At 38.0% G+C, this 19,107-nt stretch overlaps 1 protein-coding gene across 1 annotated transcript; it reads left to right on the plus strand.

Moving 5' to 3' along the window:
- The first annotated feature begins 462 nt into the window (after positions 1-462).
- On the plus strand, positions 463-10,873 carry LOC135087350 (uncharacterized). The gene is made up of 2 exons (XM_063982139.1): positions 463-1,385; positions 10,799-10,873. Exons 1-2 carry the CDS (start codon positions 480-482, stop codon positions 10,820-10,822), a joined length of 930 nt encoding a protein of 309 aa, XP_063838209.1. The 5' UTR covers positions 463-479; the 3' UTR covers positions 10,823-10,873.
- The last annotated feature ends 8,234 nt before the right edge of the window (positions 10,874-19,107 follow it).

The following is a 19,107-nucleotide window of genomic DNA, read 5'->3' on the forward strand; positions in this document are numbered from 1 at the left end:
TATATTAAGAAATTATCGTGGATGCATTCTGCATCACACGATTTGAAACACAGGGGATTACATCCCCAAAAATAATAAAATTGCGGTTGCGCAAGATCGACCAAAATTCCAAAGTGATTTGACAGCTCAACCGACAGCCGCGAGTCATAGAGATCGCAAGACGTTTCGTTTCGCCGCTTAGAAAAGCAAACACCAATAAAAACCACGATGAAAACAATTTCCAGAACACCGAAAATACTCCATTAAAAAATAGAACAATCAAAATAAAAACATTAGGAAATGTTTCACCAAAATATATTTGAATTGACTGAGCAAAAAGCGCCATCTATTGCAAACCTTCTTCAATCAAACTTCTAAATCCGCCAATAGATGTCGCTAGTGGTACCCTAAATCCAAATATCGAGTAAGAAAACCAATTTGTGAAAACCAGCTAAAACCGCAACGTTACAGAGTCAGAAACCGATTTTGAAGACACAGAGATGCAGCAAGATCCAAACATGTCGTACACCGTAGATCAGACTGAAAGCATAACGGCCAGATGGAACCTAAGTTTTGACACATACAACGACCCAGTGGAGTTCCTAGAGCAACTGGACGAACTCATGTCATCGGGCGAGGTCAAACCAGATAAAGTGCTCAAAGTGCTCCCCAGATTCCTGAAAGGAAAGGCCGTACTGTGGTATAGAAATAATAAAAACTCGTTTACTACATGGAACGAATTCATAGAACTCTTCAAGTTGACATTTGTGAGCTGTGACAGTGACCTGTTAGCTAAAATAGTGAATTATAGGCAACATCACCGCCAAAAATTCACGGACTACCTGATTGAAATACAAACACTCATGCGCAGATACGCAAAAATGTCAAAAGAAGAAGAACTAAATAGAATCTACGAAAACATGAACGCAAAATACAAGTTTTATATCAAGAAATCAGAAGTCGACTCGATAAGCAAATTAATACAACTGGCAAACGACTATGAAAATGTCACAGCAGAACGTCAAACTAGCTTCACAGAACGAGAACCACGAAATGATCACCACGAAACAAGCACAAATCAAGGACACAAGGAGACGGCATCATACATACACAATTACAACACAAATACTTGCTGCTGGAGCTGTGGAAAACAAGGACACTCGATGAAAGATTGCAGAAGCAAAAAGGTACTATTTTGTAACGGTTGTGGCAAGATCGGCAAAATGAGTAAACAGTGTTGTAAGAAAACAAGTGAGTACACACAGTCCATGACAATAAACACAAGTCCGCAAATTAAAGATAACCGTCCCTTCGTAGATGTATCGATACTAGGCGAAAAATATCAAGCACTCGTAGACACCGGCGCCACAAGATCATACATCAACGACCAAGTGTACAAGAAATTCGTAAAAAGAAACCTGAAACCGAAAACAGTAAGCATAATAGCTAGCATGACAGATGGGCACACAACTCGAATTAAAGAAGCACTAGACTTGGAAATAAAAATAAAAGGAAAAACAATTAACCACCAAGTGTTATATCATCCACAAATCACGACTATACTGATCGGCATGGACATATTAAATAGAATAGGAGCCAAAATAGAATGGCCCAAAGATAATATCAAGCAAGGGGAACAAGCGGGAACAACGTCAAGAAAAAGTACAGAAGCCAACATCGTACCTACATACGAAATGGCCGAAACACCGACAAGTAAGAAAAAACACAAGATCAAACTCGCACATGAAAAACAAATCAAGAAAAAAGACTATTCACGGAACCCTAAAAGTCAAAAAGTAACAAATAAACACGTAACACGCTTAAAACAAGAAACAAAAGAAAACTGGATCCAAAAGAAAATTCAAGAAATACAAAAAACCGGAAACAAGGACTATAAAATGTCAAACAGCAAATTATACAGAAAAATAATAAATCACGCATACGGACCAAGAACAAAAACATCATCAGACTGGAAACTATGCATAAACAACAATGAAAAAGACCAGATTCTGAAGAAAAACCACGATACACCAAGCGCAGGCCATCTAGGAACAGCAAAAACACTGAACAAAATATCACAGAGATATTATTGGCCCGGTATGTACAGAGATGTGTCAACGTACGTCAATAACTGCAAAACCTGCCAAGTTAACAACGCACGCAAACCCTGGAGCGCAGCGTCTACAGACCCGAGTAGACGACTACCCAGATCATCAAACCGGTCCACAGACTGGACCGAAATCCTCGAGGTCGACACCATCGACCACCCACAAGACCTGGACTGGCGCGAGTCCGGCCCTGGAGAGGAGCCGACCCGAGCTGAGGACCAGACCAGGAGGCGGCCGGGGAGAAAGAAGAGGCGCGGCCAAATCCAGAACCAGCTGAAAAAGGCCAGTTACGTTAATTACTCGTAGCTCAACTTTATACCTAAGTTAGGTTTCTAATAGATAGATACAAAGCATAGTAATAATTGTCCAGTCAGTTCTCGTTCAAATAACTTTTTAAGTATTTAAAAACAGGGCAATAATATATAAGTATTAATTAACATTACGTAGTAACCCTGTTTAATCTAGATCATTCAGTTCTTGAATTTAATCTCGTCAAATAACATAATTATATCAATAACCTATAAGTATTAATTAACATTACATAGCAACCCTGTATAATCTAGATCATTCAGTTCCTGAATTTAATCTCGCTAAATATCACATATCAATAACCTATAAGTATTAATCATCATTAGATAGTAGCCCTGTATAATTTAAATCGTTCAATTGTTCTATTTAATCTCGTTAAATAACTATTGACGCAAATCACATTGTTATTTACTCGTAACTCGCAACCTAAAATCACACAAATAACAAACCGGTTTGTTACTACCAGCACTACCAGTTTCTCGATAACTTTTAAATAGTAAACAAACATTGTAAGAACGATTCACCGAGCGAGCTCATTTGCATATTATCAGTAGAACGCATTTTTTCTATACGCCACGGGCGATCAACAGCACTCGCTTTCTAGATGACTCATAACTAGATTTTACCTGCCTAATGTTTGCGCGCCGCGCCAGGCTGCATTCCATTTACGTTAAGATATTATAATATTATTGTAATTAAAACTTAACCCCTTAACTGCCATTGTCTTGTATAACTTTTAATAATTATAGAAATTATTAACATTAACCAGATGCCTATTCTGAGTATGGCAATTTAAATAATTAAACTAGTAAACTAGAAATAATAATAACAAGTGCCATGCATACTATTTTTGTATTAAATAAATATTTCAAGTAATAATTGAATACTCGTAATAACAAAGTAAACAACTCGTTTAATTAGTTCATTAGTTCATTGTAAGCAAAAAAATTAAAGGTATTTTAATAACATTGTTTCAAAACTAAGTTAACTAAAATTAGCGGTTAATTAGTTCATTGTAAGCAAAAAAAAATTAAAGGTATCTTAATAATATTGTTTCAAAACTGAGTTAGCTAAAATTAGCGCTTAATTAGTTCATTGTAACCAAAAAAAAAAAATAAAGGTATTTTAATAACATTGTTTCAAAACTAAGTTAGCTAAAATTAGCGTTTAATTAGTTCATTGTAAGCAAAAAAAATAATTAAAGGTATCTCAATAACATTGTTTCAAGACCAAGTTAGCTAATATTATTATAAGTAAATAAATGTACTGTCATGTTTTTAAATAAAGAGTTATTATTGGGCTAATGATCAAGTACAAGTTCAGTCATGTTTTACATTTTAATTTATACTCGTTATGAAATTACCCAAAAATAACTTATTATTGACATGAGTTTTAGTTGTTCTTAAAGAACCTTTATGTACCAGACTTGTGATTTTTCCAGGTAAAAATCTCCAAAACAAGGGAGGATGTGACGCGCCCCGCGACGCATCGACAGCCCTAGCACCGAGCGCAGAGATTTTGACAACCCTACGGCTGCGCAGCCGCACGCCGCACGGACCGAGCTAATATAAGGCCTCAGCCTCGAACTTAGCGGGCAGCGGGGCGGGAGCGGCGGCGGCGCTGGAGCGGGGCGGGCAACGCAGACCCGTTCTCGAAACAAGCGGGCAGCTCGCGCGGCGCTTTAGCGGCGAAGTGTTGTGTTCGGGGTTGTGTTGTCGAGATATTTGTTTTTATTCGCAAACGAAATGTCTGAACAACGGCGACAATTTTATTTCGATTCAAATTTATTCCTAACGCTCGATTTATTGTGGGCAAAAGAAGGAGTGCGCTGCCCGCTCGTTGCCCGCTCCCTCGCCGCTGCCCGCTCGTTGCCCGCTGCCGCCCCGCTGCCGCGCCGCTGTTTTCGAGAACCGGTCTATTTGATTTTACGCATAAGATCCTGCCGCTCCCGCGCCGCCGCCGCCGCCGCCCCGCTGCCCGCTAAGTTCGAGGCTGAGGCCTAAGAGACGGCGGCGACCGCGGGCGCCTAGCATTCGCTCGGGAGCCATTGTAACAGCCAGACGTTCGCGCGCGCGTCTATCGTTCCCTCGGCTGCATTACACAGAGTCCCTAGCGAATAGCTATCCACATTGTTCCCTACTAACCTTGACTGTTCGACTCTGGCTAGATCCGATACCTCGTCACTAATCCGCGGCGCCATAAAGCGTCGTGTCGAGACGTTCTATCGTTGATAGCCTGCCGGTTCTCGTCCTTACCGAGTAGTGCATGCGATACTCATTCCCGAACCTGCGGTAGCAATCCTGCTGCCACCCTTCCTGAACTTCACACCCCCTCGCCCCGTAGGTCCAACGCCTTTCCCCAGTGGTCGCGCTCACTATCGAGGCTTCGGTCTCTGGCTCGAGCTAATCGGACCACATCCTACCCCCCTAGTTATAAGTATCCAGACTAACACTCGATAAACCTCGCACAGGGCGCCGCCCCTCTCGCGGATACGAAAACTAGTTTCGGGACGTGAACCGGGCACGTCGCTATCCCTCTTGTCATAGTAGATTTGCAATTGTGGAATAACTTGCTCGTTATTTAAATAATAGTAATTTAGAGTCAGTGAAACTAGAATAAGTAAACTATTGTGGAACCTGAATTACAAAGTGCCATTGTGTTATTGATTGTGCGTTTCCTTGGTCAAATATCCCTGTAGGCATCCTGGATAGGTACACATCCCTCATCGCAGAAGGCGAACTGGGACTTAGTACTAAACAGCGGGGTGTCAGACTGAGCTAGCTAAGACGCCCCGTTGCAAAGTAATGAAATCTAGACAAAGTCGTGCCAAGTCTATGATGGTTCCTTACTGCGATTTCTTTATTATTATACTTAATGTTGTGTGACTTGGCCGTTGAAGGGTACAAAATCAGGTGCTCCATGACATCATTGCACCAATCTGTCGCCAGAACCGCTACCCATTGACTATGAAAAATTGCCACTTGGAAAACGTTGATTCAATAACCAGTCAATTGTTGGTTTAATAAAGCTGCGTATTTCAATAATACTTATGTATGATTATCATAAGATTGTTCAACGGCCAAGTCACACAACATTAAGTATAATAATAAAGAAATCGCAGTAAGGAACCATCATAGTCTTGGCACGACTTTGTCTAGATTTCATTACTTTTTGTGTGCGTATGGATTGAGTGAGCACCCCCTGGAAAGCATTAAATTTATACTTTTCTAGTTGTAAAAGGCCTAAAACGTATTGTAAAAACAATCTTTCCATTTGTAAAAAGATTAAACCAAAGATAAATAGATAAAAATCGGCTCACTCAGTCCATACAGAGGATCAGCCGGATCTCCGTATTATAATAAGTTTATAAATATCATTAATGCTCGTTATATTGTAAAAACTCTGCAAAGTTAGTGTCTTTAATTTTAGATGTGTGAGGGCCGTAATTAAAAAGTTATACATGATTCTTTGTGCTCACTCAATCCATACGCTTTTATAAGGCCCGATATTCTGACGAACCAACTATAAAACCGCATTCCAGCACATGTCTTGTCGAAGTAAACCTTAAACAGCATTGTTTATCATATAAAACTAACCACTATTACTGTGCGTTCTTGAGAAATATTCTGATAAAAGTGCTCACTCAATCCATACGTTTTTAAAAAGACAAAAATCTTTAGTTTGATAAACACGAGGGTAAAAGTGAACATTTTACAATTGAAGTAAACCCTTTCACTAAATGTTTGTTATTAAACCTTTTGATGTTTTTATTTAGTTTAAAAGATATGCATTAATTAATGTTTGTATGAAACTCTATAGGGTGGCTACACGTTACAAAATTAAAAGACATTTTTCTGACATAATTTCATTCATTCCTGTCATTCGGTTTATTTTACCGTTCCATTATTTGAACGATTCAACAAAAATAAAAAAATAAAAATTAAAGTTTGTTTTCTTTTACATTTATAATTACGTATTCGAGAAAGACTGAATTAAAAACAATTGAAGATTATACAAATTATTGAATTATTGAAATTACTAGCGGCCGCCCGCGACTTCGTACGCGTGGATCCCATTTTACCCCCTTCATCTATCTTACGCGGTTTAGATTTTTTCATACAAATGTTTTTTCCCGCTAACTCCCGTTCCCGTTGGAATTTCGCAATATCCTGTTGTAACTAAGCTTTAAGTTTACTAAGAGACCTTCATGCCAAATTTCAAGCGTCTAACTTAAGCGGTTTAGATTTTTCATACAAAAGGATTTTCCCGGTAATTCCTGTTCCTGTGGGAATTTCGGGAATTCTTTTCTTAGTGCACCTCTACGGTACCTAAGCTACGTCCCTTATAAATTTCAAGTGCCTACGTTTAGCCGTTTAGGCTGTGCGTGGGTATGTCAGTGCGTCAGTCATACAAAAGGAATTTCCCGCTAATTCCAGTTCCCGTGGGAATTTTGCAATATCCTGTTGTAACTAAGCTTTAAGTTTACTAAGGTACCTGCATGCCAAATTTTAAGCGTCTAACTTAAACGGTTTAGATATTTTCATACAAATGTTTTTTCCCGAACTCCCGTTCCCGTGAGAATTTTGCAATATCCTGTTGTAACTAAGCTTTAAATTTACTAAGGTACCTGCATGCCAAATTTCAAGCGTCTATGTTACGTGGCTTAGATTTTTTTATACAAATGTTTTTTCTCGCTAATTCCCGTTCCCGTAGGAATTTTGCAATATCCTGTTATAACTAAGCTTTAAGTTTACTAAGGTACCTGCTTGCCAAATTTCAAGCGTCTAACTTAAGCGGTTTAGATTTTTCATACAAAAGGATTTTCCCGCTAATGCCCGTTCCCGTGGGAATTCCTAAGTATCCTATAACCTGCCCAGGAGTATGAAGAATAATTGTACCAAGTTTTGTTAAAATCCGTCGAGTAGTTTTTGTTTCTATAAGGAACATACAGACAGACAGACAGACAGACAGACAGACAGACAGACAAAAATTTTACTGATTGCATTTTTGGCATCAGTATCGATCACTAATCACCCCCTGATAGTTATTTTGAAAATATATTTCATGTACAGAATTGACCTCTCTACAGATTTATTATAAGTATAGATTAAAGACACTATTTTTTATATAAAAATAATCAATAAGTGAGTTCTTATCCAATAATAAATAGAAGGTACATGATTCTTACATTAGTATTTTATTTTTTAACGTAGTTTTCTGAATAAAGAAAAATAAAATAAACTAAAAAGTTCATTAATCCCCATTATAAGCTCCATTGGCGTTAGCGGGGATTAATGAATAAAAAGTTCACTAATCCCCGGGATTAGTGGAATAAGCCTTTGAAAGTGGTACCACGGTCTACTATAAAATTCAGATTGAAACATCCTGATCATCGCTTTAAGCCCCGGTCCGTTCACAATTTTAACTGACGAGGAAGAACAGCTTTTTGTTAACTGGATAAAATAAAAATCAGTAGCAAAAAAGTATTTCCGAAGAGAAAAGAAGATTTGATAAAAGTGTTTATGGAAAGTTTAAAACCATATTTAAATATAAGCGTTTGAACTGATATGGTATGTTCCTATAGAAATAAATGTTACTTTTCTTATAACAAAGGATTTTATTTTGTTTATTTCTATCATGAATCTCTTTAAAACCTCTACATAAGACCTAGCAGCTATTTTTCAGTCTTGCGAGAACAGTGCCAATAATAGGTAATTAAAATTATCACTGCCAATAAAAGGTTTGGCTATGCCAGGAACTGGTATTTTGAGGTATTTTTTTAAAAGGTACACTATATTGAATAAACGAATTAATTTATTAATGATAAGTACTTTATAATATTCTGCAAAAATTAAAAGATCAATATAATGTTTTTTTCTTTGATAAAACATATTTAATTTTTTACATGCAAATTTTACCGGTTATGTGAAGTAGCTGCTTAAAGTGCCAATAATTGGGTGGTTTACCCTATGTTCTTCTGATTAATTTCGTTGCGGGTCCAATGACAGTTTAACTTTACCCCGGGACAAACTTGACCTTCATTGGTTAGGTTTTTGTGGCGTTCAAGCTGTAGATCCTGGCTACACAGGAGTTGCAGTGGTGGGGACGAGAGGTGAGAATAGTCCCGTTAAAAACCAAACAAACACGAAATAAAATTCAATTTTTTATTGCCTGTTGCCATTTTTTGTGTATTTTATGTATTTTTAGTATCCTCTGCTATTTGGCTTTATCACTGTTTTTATTTTATCAAGATAATATACCTCTTAGTTTGTGACGCGCCCCGCGACGCATCGACAGCCCTAGCACCGAGCGCGGAGATTTTGACAACCCTACGGCTGCGCGGCCGCACGCCGCACGGACCGAGCTAATATAAGAGACGGCGGCGACCGCGGGCGCCTAGCGTACTCGCCACTCTGCCCGGTGAAGCTGGAAAAGCTCCTCAAGCTACCAGCGCGCGTCCCTTCAAAAAAAAAAAAAAAAGCGGGCGCCTAGCATTCGCTCGGGAGCCATCGTAACAGCCAGACGATCGCGCGCGCGTCCACGGCTAATTACGCAAGAGTCCCTAGCGAATAGCTGCCCTCACTGTTCCCACTAACCTGGCTCGATAGGACTTTCGGCTCGCGCGGTTTCCGTGACACGAGCGAACCATCGTTGCCTGTATACACATTCCAATCCTTACCGAGTGCATGTTTTACTCAATCCCGACCTGCGGTAGCAATCCCGCTGCCACCCTTCCTGAATTCCTCCCCACTCGCCACGTAGGTCCTAAGCCTTTTTACCTTTGGTACTCGAACCCCCACTTCGTTGACCTCGGTTACCGATTTGGTGAGCGGACCGTCCTACCCCCCTAGTTTATAAGTATCCAAACTCACACTCGCTAAACCTCGCACAGGGCGCCGCCCCTCTCGCGGATTACGTAAACTAGTCTCGGGACGCGAACCGGGCGCGTCGCTATCCCTCTTGTCATAGTAGATTTGCAATTGTGGAATAACTTACTCATTGTTTAAATAATAGTAATTTAGAGTCAGTGAAACTAGAATAAGTAAACTATTGTGGAACCTGAATTATAAGTGTCATTGTGTTATTGATTGTGCGTTTCCTTGGTCGAATATCCCTGTAGGCATCCTGGATAGGTACACATCCCTCATCGCAGAAGGCGAACTGGGACTTAGTACTAAACAGCGGGGTGTCAGACTGAGCTAGCTAAGACGCCCCGTTGCAATGGCGCCCAACTAAATAACCCACGGAACCTACAGGGATCACCAGATCGCTAGAGAAGCGAAAGACCAAAAGGAACGCAAAACTTCGCACCCGACCAAATTGATAAACACACATGTCAGAACCGACATCTTGGATATACAAACTGAAGAAGACAGAACTTGAGAACGAGTGCAAAAGAAGAAACATAAAAACGGAGAACAGAACCGTACAAGAACTGAGACAGAACCTCACAGAAGTACTCAGAACCAAGCAGTCCCATCAACCAGTCCAGTCCGCCAGTAAGTCCGCCGAAAACAGTGAGTCAGAAACCGATTTTGAAGACACAGAGATGCACCAAGAACTAGACAACGACAAACCAAACATGTCGTACACCATGGATCAGACCGAAAACATAACATCCAGATGGAACCTAAGTTTCGACACATACAACGACCCGGTGGAGTTCCTAGAGCAACTGGACGAACTAATGTCATCGGGCGAGGTCAAGCCAGATAAAGTGCTCAAAGTGCTACCCAGATTCCTGAAAGGTAAAGCTGTGCTGTGGTATAGAAATAATAAAAACTCGTTTACTACATGGAACGAATTCATAGAACTCTTCAAGTTGACATTTGTGAGCTGTGACAGTGACCTGTTAGCTAAAATAGTGAATTATAGGCAACATTACCGCCAAAAATTCACAGACTACCTCATTGAAATACAAACACTCATGCGCAGATACGCAAAAATGTCAAAAGAGGAAGAATTAACTAGAATCTACGAAAACATGAACGCAAAATACAAGTACTATATCAAGAAATCAGAAGTCGACTCGATCAGCAAATTAATACAACTGGCAAACGACTATGAAAATGTCACAGCAGACCGTCAAACTAGCTTCATACAAAGAGAACCACGAAATGATCACCACGAAACAAGCACAAATTTTAATCAAGAACACAAGGAGACGGCGTCATACATACACAATTACAACACAAATACTTGCTGCTGGAGCTGTGGAAAACAAGGACACTCCATGAAAGATTGCAGAAGTAAGAAAATACTATTTTGTAACGGTTGTGGCAGGATCGGCAAAATGAGTAAACAGTGTTGTAAGAAAACAAGTGAGTACACACAGTCCATGACAATAAACACAAGTCCGCAACTCAAAGATAACCGTCCATTCGTAGATGTATCGATACTAGGCGAAAAATATCAAGCACTCGTAGACACCGGCGCCACAAGATCATACATCAACGACCAAGTGTACAGTAAATTCGTGAAAAGAAACCTGAAACCAAAAACAGTAAGCATAACAGCTAGCATGACAGATGGGCACACAACTCGAATAAAAGAAGCACTAGACTTACAAATAAATATAAAAGGAAATACAATTAACCACCAAGTGTTATATCATCCACAAATCACGAATATACTGGTCGGCATGGACATATTGAATAGAATAGGAGCCAAAATAGAATGGCCTAAAGATAGTACCAAGCAAGGGGAACAAGTGGGAACAATGTCAAGAAAAACTACAGAAGCCAACATCGTACCTACATACGAAATGGCTGAAATACCGACAAGCAAGAAAAAACACAAAATCAAACTCGTACACGAACTTGAACTCGCACACGAAAAACCAATCAAGAAAAAATACTATTCACGGAACCCTAAAAATCAAGAAGTAATAAATAAACACGTAACACGCTTAACACAAGAAAAACAAAAAGACTGGATCCAAAAGAAAATTCAAGAACTACAGAAAAACGGAAACAAAGATTATAAAACGTCAAATAATAGTTTATACAGGAAAATAACAAATCACGCATACGGACCAAGAACAGAAGCATCACCAGACTGGAAATTATGCATAAACAACAAAGAAAAAGACCAGATTCTCAAAGAAAACCACGATACACCAACCGCAGGCCATCTAGGAACAGCAAAAACACTGAACAAAATATCACAGAGATATTATTGGCCCGGTATGTACAGAGATGTGTCAACGTACGTCAAGAACTGCAAAACTTGCCAAGTTAACAACGCACAGACACCCTGGAAAGCGAGCGTAGTGTCTACAAACCCGAGTAGACCACTAGCCAAATCATCAAACCGGTCCACTGACCGGACCGAAATCCTCGATGTCGACACCGTCGACCACCCACAAGACCTGGACTGGCGCGAGTCCGGCCCTGGAGAGGAGCCGACCCGAGCTGAGGACCAGACCAGGAGGCGGCCGGGGAGAAAGAAGAGGCGCGGCCAAATCCAGAACCAGCTGAACAAGGCCAGTAACATTTACTCGTAGCTTAACTTTATACCTAAGTTAGGTTTCTAATAGATAGCTACAAAGTACTTAGTAATTGTCTAGTCAGTTCTCGTTTAAGTAAATTCATCAATATTAAAAACAAGTCAATAATGTAAAAGTATTAATTAACATTACATAGCAACCCTGTATAATCTAGATTCTAGATCATTCACTTCTTGAATTTAATCTCGTTAAATATCATATATCAATAACCTATAACTATTAATTAACATTACATAGTAGCCCTGTATAATTTAAATCGTTCAATTGTTCTATTTAATCTCGTTAAATAACTATTGACGCAAATCGCATTGTTATTTACTCGTAACTCGCAACCTAAACTCACATAAATAACAAACCGGTTTGCTACGCGTCAATAGTACTACCAGTTTCTCGATAACTTTTAAATAGTAAACAAACATTGTAAGAACGATTCACCGAGCGAGCTCATTTGCATATTATCAGAGAAACATGTATTTTTCTATTCGCCACGAATTCTATTTTACCTGCCTAATGTTTGCGCGCCGCGTCAGGCTGCATTCCATTATGAAATAATATTGTTGTAGTTAAAACTTAACCCCTTAACTGCCATTGTCTTGTATAACTTTTAATAATTATAGAAATTATTAACATTAATCAGATGCCTATTCTGAGTATAGTAATTTAAATAATAAAACTAGTAAACTAGAAATATTAATAACAAGTGCCATGAATACTATTATTGTATTAAAGAAATATTTCAAGTAATACTCGTAATAACAAATTAAACAACTCGTTTAATTAGCTCATTAGTTCATTGTAAGCAAAAAAAATTAAAGGTATCTTAACAACATTGTTTCAAAACTAAGTCAGCTAAAATTAGCGATTAACGGGTTAATTGTAAACAAAAGGTCAAAGGTACCTACCTTAACAACATTGTTTCAAAACTAAGTTAGCTTATATTAGCGTTTAATTAGTTCATTGTAAGCACAAAAGTTAAGAGTACCTTAACAACATTGTTTCAAGACCAAGTTGTCTAATATTGTTATAAGTAAATAAATGTACTGTCATGTTTTAAATAAAGAGTTATAATTGGGCTAATGATTAAATACAAATTCAGTCATGTTTTACATTTTTATTTTTCACTCGTTATGAAGTTACCCAAAAATAACTTATTATTATCATGACCTTTAGTTGTTCTTAAAGAACCTTTATGTACCAGACTTGTGATTTTTCCAGGTAAAAATCTCCAAAACAAGGGAGGATGTGACGCGCCCCGCGACGCATCGACAGCCCTAGCACCGAGCGCGGAGATTTTGACAACCCTACGGCTGCGCGGCCGCACGCCGCACGGACCGAGCTAATATAAGAGACGGCGGCGACCGCGGGCGCCTAGCATTCGCTCGGGAGCCATCGTAACAGCCAGACGATCGCGCGCGCGTCCACGGCTAATTACGCAAGAGTCCCTAGCGAATAGCTGCCCTCACTGTTCCCACTAACCTGGCTCGATAGGACTTTCGGCTCGCGCGGTTTCCGTGACACGAGCGAACCATCGTTGCCTGTATACACATTCCAATCCTTACCGAGTGCATGTTTTACTCAATCCCGACCTGCGGTAGCAATCCCGCTGCCACCCTTCCTGAATTCCTCCCCACTCGCCACGTAGGTCCTAAGCCTTTTTACCTTTGGTACTCGAACCCCCACTTCGTTGACCTCGGTTACCGATTTGGTGAGCGGACCGTCCTACCCCCCTAGTTTATAAGTATCCAAACTAACACTCGCTAAACCTCGCACAGGGCGCCGCCCCTCTCGCGGATTACGTAAACTAGTCTCGGGACGCGAACCGGGCGCGTCGCTATCCCTCTTGTCATAGTAGATTTGCAATTGTGGAATAACTTACTCATTGTTTAAATAAATATAATAGTAATTTAGAGTCAGTGAAACTAGAATAAGTAAATTATTGTGGAACCTGAATTATAGGGGAGAGTTCGGTATATTGTACCGCCGGGTAAATTGTACCACCCTCATATTTCGTAAAGTATTCATTTAATGTCTGTAATTGCAACACTCAGCGATACACGAAAAAATTCATTGAATATTGGCCATATGGTTTTTGCCGTGACAATTAACACGTGTGTTTTATTTTGAAAATATTTTTTTCATTGTTTTCAAGTAACTTTTGAGAATGCATGTTTAGTTTGTAATTTTGTTAAATTTAATCACACTGTGTTTCTATATTATTTATTAGAAGCCTAAATTACTGTGGATTACAATTATTTGAAACATTTTTCGGTATTTATAAGCTATATTTTTTACCAATTTTTTTAAATCACTATTACCTAGTCGGTTAAATTGTACCACATCAAGTTGTATGGAATTTTACCAAAGGATTTTGAAAAATTTTTAGTATATCATATTTTGAAGTTATAATAGCATAGTTATGTTTGGCTAACAATAAATGAAAGCAAAAGACTGGCAAAGTAGATTACGTACAAGTGTGCGTTACGATAATTGGAATTACAAAACTTGTACTCAAAATCGTGATAACGTGTAAAACAATATCGATTGTCTAAGTTATTAACTACTGTTCCTTTTCATTACCTAATTTGTTAAGAATGTATCGTATAATATTTTGCCAATGATTTTTTATAGGCTTGAAATTTATGAAAATCCAATTTAGTAACCCTGTGGTACAAATTATCGAACCGGTTGGCTAAATTGGACCGAAGCTCTGAACTCGTATTTTCTTGATTTGTGCTAAATATGCAACAATCATGTTGATTGATACCTATGAAATAGTAAGTTGAATAATTTCTCTTTTGATATATACCATGGACATTAGCAAAAACAAAACAAAACTATGTGTAAAATGGGATTGAAAAAAACTGGTCCAAATTGCCGGACTCTCCCTTAAGTGTCGGCCGTTTGGTGTAGTGGTTCGAAACGGACTACTATTCCGGAGGTAGCGGGTTCGATTCCCGCACAGTACAAACATTTGTGTGCATGAACATATTTGCTTGTATTGGACTGGGTGTTTTCTATGTATAATAAGTATGTATTTACAAAAAAAAAAGTATTTAAGTATGTTTATATCCGTTGTCTAGTACCCATAGTACAAGCTTTGCTTAGTTTGGGACTAGAAGCGCAGTGTAAATGTCCAAGGATATTTATTTATTTATTTATTTATTATTTATTAAGTGTCATTGTGTTATTGATTGTGCGTTTCCTTGGTCGAATATCCCTGTAGGCATCCTGGATAGGTACACATCCCTCATCGCAGAAGGCGAACTGGGACTTAGTACTAAACAGCGGGGTGTCAGACTGAGCTAGCTAAGACGCCCCGTTGCAAGTTTAAAAGTTATTACGTTTTCTTTAAGAAATTGAAAGAAAAAAATTCTATAAATAAATAAAAAAAATATCTGATATATTTTTAGGTCTAGTTTCACCTTTTTTCATATGTGCACTTTATCAAGAAGCACTGTATTTTGTGTGTAAAATGTAAGTTTCTTAGTAAGTGAATTATTATAATATAAAAAATAGTGTCTTTAATAATTTCAATAATTCAATAATTTGTATAATCTTCAATTGTTTTTAATTCAGTCTTTCTCGAATACGTAATTATAAATGTAAAAGAAAACAAACTTTAATTTTTATTTTTTAATTTTTGTTGAATCGTTCAAATAATGGAACGGTAAAATAAACCGAATGACAGGAATGAATGAAATTATGTCAGAAAAATGTCTTTTAATTTTGTAACGTGTAGCCACCCTATAGAGTTTCATACAAACATTAATTAATGCATATCTTTTAAACTAAATAAAAACATCAAAAGGTTTAATAACAAACATTTAGTGAAAGGGTTTACTTCAATTGTAAAATGTTCACTTTTACCCTCGTGTTTATCAAACTAAAGATTTTTGTCTTTTTAAAAACGTATGGATTGAGTGAGCACTTTTATCAGAATATTTCTCAAGAACGCACAGTAATAGTGGTTAGTTTTATATGATAAACAACGCTGTTTAAGGTTTACTTCGACAAGACATGTGCTGGAATGCGGTTTTATAGTTGGTTCGTCAGAATATCGGGCCTTATAAAAGCGTATGGATTGAGTGAGCACAAAGAATCATGTATAACTTTTTAATTACGGCCCTCACACATCTAAAATTAAAGACACTAACTTTGCAGAGTTTTTACAATATAACGAGCATTAATGATATTTATAAACTTATTATAATACGGAGATCCGGCTGATCCTCTGTATGGACTGAGTGAGCCGATTTTTATCTATTTATCTTTGGTTTAATCTTTTTACAAATGGAAAGATTGTTTTTACAATACGTTTTAGGCCTTTTACAACTAGAAAAGTATACATTTAATGCTTTCCAGGGGGTGCTCACTCAATCCATACGCACACTACTTTTTAGAGATAAACAAGCAGCTCCATCGAGACTTGGCTAGTTTTTTTACAGAATGTTTTTGGTGGGATTTCACTTCTTTTTGTAGAAAGTGGCATAATTATTATAAATTATAAATTCCGCAGAAATTCGCATTCATAAGAGCACTTACTGCCTAGCCGTTAGCTGCTTGTTCTTGTCAGAAAGCATAGTGAGCCGGCTGCTGGTATCGCCGATGCCTTGCTCCAGGGAATCGATGCATGCGTTCTAACGTCGCACACTGGTTCAGGAAACGATAAAAATGGAATTAGCGATTTATTCACTTTTTTCGATGGTATCATGTCGCCCATGACTATTAACAATGTCGTATGTGAAAAACAGCAACTTTACAGGAGAGCGTTTCAAAGTTTAAATTGCTCATATTTTTGTACTTATTTTAAGCAGGGTTATGAAAGTTTAGAGTATTACTATGAAAGTTATTTATGTTTAGGACAATATTATGAGTACCCAGTATTTAATGTGTAAATATGAGAAAAGTCACTTGTGACCTTTTTAACGGAGTTAAACTAATGCCGATTTGTCATATCTACCAGAACCGACATTGTTGCTTGAACCAAATTGGTGATTACTTGTCGGAAATGCCACTTACGTCCTTGTTTTATTATTTATTTATGATTATACGTATGTCGTATGTAAAAATTACTGAAAAATACACAAAAAATGTATAGAAATTATATACAGGATGTCTCAAAAAGTAGTGTCAAGCCGAAGCCCAGAGGTACAGCATCACTAGGGCTACCCAAATCACTGTGACTTTTGATAGTTTTCGAGTTATGGTTATTTTTACAACATACAGGATTTTAGTTTTCATTCGTGTTATGGGTGTAAATACTTCTGAATTAGCTAGGCCTAGTATTCATCTAATAATAATAGAAAAATCAGGCATGTAACTTGACTATTTACGCCACAGTGACCAAAAAAGTGCCTAAGCACAGAAATTTAAAACAATCATAACTCGAAGACTATCAAAAATCGCGGAACATACATGGGGGTGATTTGGATTGCCCTGGTGATGCTCTACCTCTGGGCTTCGGAGCTATTGAGTTAAGCATTATGTCACGTATAATGTTTCCAAAGATCACACTCCCACAAGATTTATGATGGGCAGACTGCTCATGACTGACTTCATCAGAAGAACAGTCACAAAAAGGAGACGGAACTAGTTTGAATTCGTGAAACTTAAGTTTAAAGTTGCCCTGCCCCTTAAGGAACTGCGACAAGCAATGGTCGATATCTAGTCATCGCCTAGATTTACGTTCGCGTATATTCGGGAAGAATTTATATAATTGACGCCCTTTGACTGACGTATCCCATCTTTTTTGCCACTCATTAACTAGTAATTCTTTTTCAACGACTTGTCGGGAATCAAATAATAGGCTTATTTTAGAATGATCGCGTTATTGAAGAACTTGGAGGTTATATTTTCCCGTGATGCGAAGTACATAGCCGCACGCTTTTGTACCTCTAAGTCGACTGGCAGTAGGACTAGCAGGGCATCCGTGCTCACAGTTCTGTAAGCTTTGCAAAGAAAAATCAGTGGAAGGCGTTGACTTTGGAGTCTTTTCAGTCGAGCGGCTCCTATAGTAGCTCTGTCAGCCCAAACTGGTGCACCATAGCAAATGGAGCTTAGATACGTAGCCGCGTATATTATTCGGAGCATTTCAAATGATAGACCCCACGTCGAGGTTGATATGTGACTTAGAGCATAAAAGTTTCTTTGGTGGTGGAAGTGGTGACGGTAACGGCGCTAGTAGTATTAGCTTCCTTTGCTGATAATATCTCGTGATCGTCATTGAATACATCACCAAGTAATTCCTGCATTTGAATCAATTCATCTTAAAAACTCGCCGGTATAGGAGACTCTTGACGAACTAAAAATAAGTATAAAAAACTATAAGTAATTTTAATAATATTTTTTTATAGTTACTATTGTGAAGCCTCAATGTAACCTTGTTGGTGATCAAATAAATAAATAAATAGTGTAAGGCCCGAATTAAAAATGTATAGTTTATAAATAAAAGAAGGCATAAAAAGACATTTGCAAATTCATGCGTGCGAACAAAAATTATTCATACCAAACATGCTTATTTTATTTTACAGTCAGTCAATCATCGTCATACAAGATACTAGCGACATTTTAGTATTTTACAAAACAACTAACAATGGCTAACAAGGTACTACCGAAATTTTAACCCATTTGTAGAACGTTATAATAATGTCGGATGTGGAGCTACCGACATTTAAATTATTTAAGAAACATTCAATAACGTCGAATATGGTACTTCCGACATTTATCCCATTCAAAGAAAAGCTTAACAACGTCGTATGTGGTACTACTGACATAAAGTGTTACAAAAATAAGATTAACAATGTCGGATATGGTACATCCTACAATGTTAAGTTACGTGTTAGGAAATGTTAATGCAAGTTGGTATTACATTCAAAATTATTTATATTTAATATAACTGCCGTAAAAACAAATGAAAACACGACGTCCGTTCATCCCGCTAACATAGCCAGAAGTGGGAGATCGCACGCGCTCTCCCGCCTCCGCGCACCGTTAAATACGTCGGAAACAACTATCCGGCATTGTTAACGGATTATCTAGGCAATATCCGACATTTTTAATGTAGTTATTTCAAAAACTATGCATAAAATCATAATTTTTTTTTCACCTGATGATAGCTTTGATTATTTACGCACAAATTATGCAATAAAATAAAAATGGCAATTTTGCAGTTCCGACTATGTTAATAGTCATGGGCGATGTGTT

This window comes from Ostrinia nubilalis (genome assembly GCF_963855985.1).
Source record: "Ostrinia nubilalis chromosome W unlocalized genomic scaffold, ilOstNubi1.1 SUPER_W_unloc_1, whole genome shotgun sequence".
In the NCBI taxonomy this organism is placed as follows: Eukaryota; Metazoa; Arthropoda; class Insecta; order Lepidoptera; family Crambidae; genus Ostrinia; species Ostrinia nubilalis.